Source organism: Chrysochloris asiatica, unplaced genomic scaffold (genome assembly GCF_000296735.1).
Source record: "Chrysochloris asiatica unplaced genomic scaffold, ChrAsi1.0 scaffold00023, whole genome shotgun sequence".
Lineage (NCBI taxonomy): Eukaryota > Metazoa > Chordata > Mammalia > Afrosoricida > Chrysochloridae > Chrysochloris > Chrysochloris asiatica.
In genome coordinates, this window is record NW_006408541.1 from 16,750,748 (window position 1) to 16,756,650 (window position 5,903).

Consider the following 5,903-nt stretch of genomic DNA (forward strand, 5'->3'; position numbering starts at 1 on the left):
CAAGGTCGCACGCAGTCTCTGTTCGTCAGTCCTTGTGCCGAACTTTTCCTAACTTTCCCAGGGCCTCTTTCACCTAGTCCCGGGGGCTCAGGCACCACCCTTTTCTCCGGGAGGAGTAAAGAGAGGGCGGGTCCCCAAGCGCAGTCCTCTCCCCGAGCCCTCCCCTGGGCTTTAAGCCGGCGTCCGGGCCAGGCGCGGACAGTCCCAAGCTGGCCGGCTGTGCCGGGCGATCGCGCTGATGGCGGCGCTGGCGGCTCTGGCCAAAAAGGCCTGGAGCGCGCGGCGGCTGCTGGTGCTGTTCTGCACGCCGCTCCTGCTGCTGCCGGTGGTCTTCGCCCTCCCTCCCAAGGTAACGCCTCCATTGCCTGCGCGCCCCCTCCACACTCCCTTCCGTGGCTGCGCCACCGGAGGTCCCGATCCTTTGGGGCTAGAGACCGCTGAGGTTCCAGTCTGTCTGGTTCTATCCGACCGACCTCTTCTTCCCTAGATCCCTCTTCCCAGCTGCTTCTTGGAGGCTGAGTTCCACTCGGTCTTCTGGATCTTCTTAAGTCTACAGGAAATATGTCTCATTATTGAGCTCTAAGTATGTGCTTGGAGCTGTGTGGTGCATTCGATTTGTTAGTCACAATGAAGGCTTAGGAATGAATGCCAAGCTGTGTGGCCTGAGGCAAGTTACTCAACCTCTCTGATCTTCCCTTTACTCAGAAGTAAAAGAGGAGAAGTAACAGCACCACCGCTTAGAATGTGTTGTTGCAGTTGTCAAGTGCCCATAAGTCATTTTCGATTCATACGGTTTCTGGTGGGCTTGAACCCTTGATCTTTCAGTTAAGCAGTCCAGTGCTTATCCACCGCTACACCAGGACTCCTACTAAATGAGGATATCAGTTCTGGTTCTACCCCAGCTGAGGATTTTTATTTTCACCTCAGATACTCTGAAAAAGTATGCACATTTTAACAAGATTTGCATTCAATTCCAACTCATAGAGACTGGATGTAGAGTTTTCGAGATTAAGTTTTTTTTACTGAGCATATAACCTCAGTCTCCTTCGGATCAGCGACCACCAACCTTCTAGTTGGCAGCCCAGCGCCTAACCCACAGTGCCACCAGGCTTCTTAAGAAATCATCACCTGGTGGTGATGATGGTGGTGGTGGTGTGCCATGGAGTCCGTTCCGACTCATAGCGACCCTCTATGGGGTTTTCAAGGCTGTAAATCTCTATGGGAGCATGAAATCTCATCCTGGGGAGCTTTCAAAATGTCAGTTCTGATTCAGTATATCTGGAGTGGCAATGTAAATTCTCAGCCCCGGTACCAAGTCCTTGTTCCATGATCCTTAGGGAAAATATTTCTTCCAGAGAAAAAAAACTGAGGCTCAGAGAGGTGCAGTGACTTGCTCAGAGTCACTCAGCAAATGGCTCAGTGGGGATTTGATCCTTAATTTGTTAGAATCCAGAACCCAAGCTGTTTGCAGGCTCTCAAAGAAAGTAATCCCTAGGAGATCAAAGGTTACAGGTTGCGGTCAGGCATTTCATAAAAAGACACTGATGAGGCTGGGAGGAGATGGGACTGCAAGTCACTATGAGGCCCCTCACTTGTGCCCAGACCATTCTGGACACCAGGGTAGGGCACAAGGCACTTAAGATAAGACTTATACCTACAGGAGAGACAACCAAACCCAAGAAAAATAGGGAATGTGACTTAGTGACACCTACCAACTGAAACGGGAGATGGGAGAGGTATTCAGAGAGGGCTGCCTGGAGGAAGAGGTTCTCCTTGGCCATAGGAAGTGAGGTGGTGATGCCTGGCAGTATGAAGGAGAGCGGTCCAGCACTAACACATAAACAAGTTCTTCAGTGAGGAATTACCCATACTGTTAGTTTTCCTTGAAATTAATACGGGAACAGGAATTGTTGTTAGTTGCCATGACGTTGGTCTGAAACTCAACAGAATGAAATGCTATCCAGTCCTGTGCCATCCTCATGATCAATTGTGGGTTAGGTCATTCACAAACCAGTCCATCTGGGGCCCCTAGCTGATCCTAGGCCCTTGGTCAATCTCCTTTCGTCTTCCGATCTAGGTGTCTTTCCTTGTCTGTATAACGGTATGGTCACTGTGCTGCTGTGGTTATGTGCCGTGGAGTCGGTTCCGACTCATAGCCACCCTGCACAGGGTTTCCGAGGCTGTTAATCTTTACGGGAGGCAGAATGCCTCATCTTTCTCCTGCGGAGCAGCTGGTAGTTTCGCAGCCCGATTCGTAACCACTACGCTACCAGAGCTCCTTTTGCTAGTGCTGCAGAATTGATATGAAGTGTTGAGTCTGGCTTTGTCAAGCATCAGTGGGTAGAGGAGCATCGTGGTCTGCGAGGCCTCAGGCCCAGCTCTGGGGAAGAAAAGATGAAACACACAAGGTCTCTCATCTCAGCGTTCCAAGGGAAGATAGCTTCTCTCTGTTCTGTGAACATCAGGGCAGAGCCAAGTGTTCTGATGTTTAAAGCGTTTACTATTTAGAGGGGAGTCTGTCTTTAAAGAGCCCTAGTAGCTGTATAGGGTGAGCACTGGACTGCTAACCACAAGGTAGTCAGTTCAAACCCACCAGCCGCTCCGCAGGAGAAAGATGAGGCTTTCTGCTTCCATAAAGATTTACAGCCTCAGGAAACCCTACATAAGACCACCATGCCTCAGAATCCACTAGAAGGCAGTGGGGGGGCTTTAAGGAACATTGTTAGTTGTTGTTGTAAAGTGCCATCAAGTCGGTTCTGACTCATAGCGACCCTGTATAGAGTGTCCAAGGAGGAACTGGTAGGTTTGAACCTCCCACCTTGTGGTTAGCTGTCCGGATTACAGATTTACAAATACCAAATTCAATACAGGGCTTGGGAGGGGCTCAGGAACATCGGCATTATTAGCTTCACAGTGAATCATTTGTTTACGAACCCCAGTAGTGATGCCTGAGAACATGATTTAAAAAACAAAAAGAAAGGAAGAAAGTAGCTGCCCTGGAGTAGATTTTGACTCATAGAGACCCCTGTGTTACACTATGAATCGAACTGCACTCCATGTAATTTTCTTGCATGTGACTTTTCGGAAACAGTCAGCACATCTTTCTTCTGAGATGACTCTGAACTGCCAACTTTTCATTTAGTAGTTGACTGCTTAACTCTTTGCACCACCCAGGGACTCCAAACCTGATTGTAGGGCGTTTTATTGAGTGTTTACTATGTGTCAGGCACCATGCTAAGACCATCTCAGGTACAGTAAAGCCTGAGAAAGTCAGAAGTTGTGTAAGGTAGAAACTTGTCAGAGAAGTAAGACGCAAATATTTTCCCCTGAAATAAGTAAGAGGAAAGTGGTAAAACTATACCCTGTCTAAAGGCAGAAAATTTATGAGACTTGCAAAAACAAGGCAGTCCCTTAGACCGACCGTAGACCGGCTCTCACAGACTTCTCTGCATTCCCTGCACAACTACTGAGGAGGCAGCTGCCGCTAGCATGCTTCCTTGACAGGTGAGGAAATGGAGGCTCAGAGAAGTCAGGGGATTGCCCAAAGTCACACAGCTGGTATGCCGCAGAATGCAGCATCTCTACTTTTAACTCCTCTTCCCTCAGCTATCCTTCAATAAGAACCAGTCTCATTCCCTCCAGTTCCCTGCTGGGGGAGCTTTCAGAGGCCTTCGATGCCATCCTCTTTAAGTGAATGATAAATCAGCCTTTTCTCTGGAAGCAGATTCTGATGCATAAAAACCTGCGGACAGTTCCGGCCCCTGGAGACCCAGGTGTTTCAAAGTAGCACTGGTCTCCGTAGGGTTTCCACTGGCCCAGTTCGAACTGCCAGCCAGTAGCCAAGGATAAACTATTCTCCCCAGCCCCGGGACCTACTCTACTGGTTGGGAGACTTGAAAATACCAAACCAGCTGCCACCAGCCTGACTCATGACGCCCCCATGTGTGTCAGAGTGGAACTGCACTGCATAGGGTTTTCAATGGCTGGGATCTTTGGGAAGTAGATTACCATACCAGGCCACTTTCTAAGGTGAGTGGACTCAAACTACCAACCTTTCAGTTAGTATCTGAGCACTTAACCATTTGTGCTACCCAGGAACCCCTCAGAAATCTCTAGCAGTAAATCCAAGCCTCCCCTTCCTATAGACTAATTCTCATGAGTATATTCTTGAATATTAACAACTCATGCTTCTCAATCTAATGTACACTGTGAATAAAAATATTTGTAGAGATCATTGCTGTTTGTGTTGATCTGTGACATTTACAGCAAGCACAATGGGTTTGCTATGCAAATGTAGCCTCCAGACAATTAATTCCTACAATCCTAGCTGCCTGTCATAGCTTCCCCAGGCAAACTAAAGGCGAGCTCACTAGAAAACTCTATGTCTGCCCTGCAAATGCAACTTCAAGACAAGTGTCCTCAGCACCTGCCACCACCCCTGCCAGGAAACTGCCACTTCTAAACCTCTCTCACATAGAAAATCTGGTTGGGATTTCTATATGCGGATCGTTCGGCACATATGGGTTCTCAAAAGCTTTTCCACACTTGCCAGAAAGTATATGCAGATAGTAGTCACTATTTGTCCTGTGGTCTGGTGTGAGGGACTTACCCCTTTTGCATCCTGGTTTCCCAGTTTTTTGATGCTATCTCAACAAGTCATTGGTACTGTGATGTTCTGGGACTCTGTGTGGCCCTCATGAACCTGTCCCCTGGCTGGTGAGCTGGCCCGCAGGGAGGCTGGGGCCAGTCTTCAGGGCACGTGGGGGTATAGGAGGTGAAGGGGTAGTAAGGTAGGGTCCGGGTAACAGTTCTTATATTATATCCTCCTGACTTGAAGTACAATTCTAGAATGTAATGGTTGCAATTTCCAGCAATGCTGGGGACCCCAGTTTTTATTACAAACAGCCAAAGGCTTAGGAAGTTAGGGTGCTACCAGAGACAACACCTCCAAGTTTTCCAAACTTGGATGGCCATTCTGGAAGTTGGAGGCTCAGGCTACCTAATGGGGACAGGACAGATCTCTTAAAGCAACTTGCAAATAATCACCAGCCCCATGCATTTGCAAGAAACCTTGTCCCTGTTCCTGTCTTGTACTTACTGAGAGCAAATTCTGCTAAAGTGACCATCTGGCCATGGTGACTCTTTGTAAGGATGTGCTGAGAAGACCTTTGGGGGTGTTTTGGGTAGGGCTACTGCAAAGTGTTGTGTAGACTGTTTACCACTTCAGGGAAACAACCTGCTATCCCCATGCCTTGCTCTGCTCTCTGGTGCAGGGCTGGATCTGCCCAAGGGTGGGGCTCTGTTTACTTAACACGAAGATATCATAGGACTAGCAGTAGACCTGGTTCTGGGATTTAGATCTTCCTAGAGATGCTCAGAGTTCCACATTTTTGTGACATCTGTCTAATTCTTAGGGTATGTGGTTAGAGGGGGCGTTTAAATTTTCCACCAGGAGAATGTTCTTTTCATTCTCTGTTTTCAGACTCTGGAACTAGAACTGGATTCCCATTCCACAAACTTGTTCTGTAACCTTGGACAAGTCACTTCTCTTCTCTGGGCCTCAGTTTCTTCATGTATAAAATGCCACCAATAATGCCTTCCTTTCTGGGTTGTTGAAATCATATATGATATCTGCACCATGAATTCCTACTTTTTTATTCAATGCTCAATGTATATTTTAGGGTTCCCATCTTGCAGATAAGGAAACTGAGGCTCAGAGTTAGGCAGATGTGAGTTTGAGTCTTGGCTCTGACACGACAAAGAAGCCTGGGTTGGAGACTTAGTATCTCTGAGCCTTGATTATGGACAGCTTTTTGCGCAGTGGGAAGGACTTTGATCCCTCTAAAGGGCTGCTATTTATCTTGTTGTTGGTGTTGTTAGGTGCCATCGAGTCGGTACCGACT

General features: G+C 47.9%; 1 protein-coding gene across 1 annotated transcript in view; it reads left to right on the plus strand.

The window, feature by feature from the left end:
* The first annotated feature begins 205 nt into the window (after positions 1–205).
* Positions 206–5,903, plus strand: part of SLC13A3 (solute carrier family 13 (sodium-dependent dicarboxylate transporter), member 3) — a 136,058-nt gene continuing 130,360 nt past the window's right edge. The window contains exon 1 of the mRNA XM_006839221.1: positions 206–349. Within this exon, the coding sequence (XP_006839284.1) occupies positions 239–349 (111 nt within the window). The 5' untranslated portion in view covers positions 206–238. The remainder of the gene's footprint in view (positions 350–5,903) is intronic.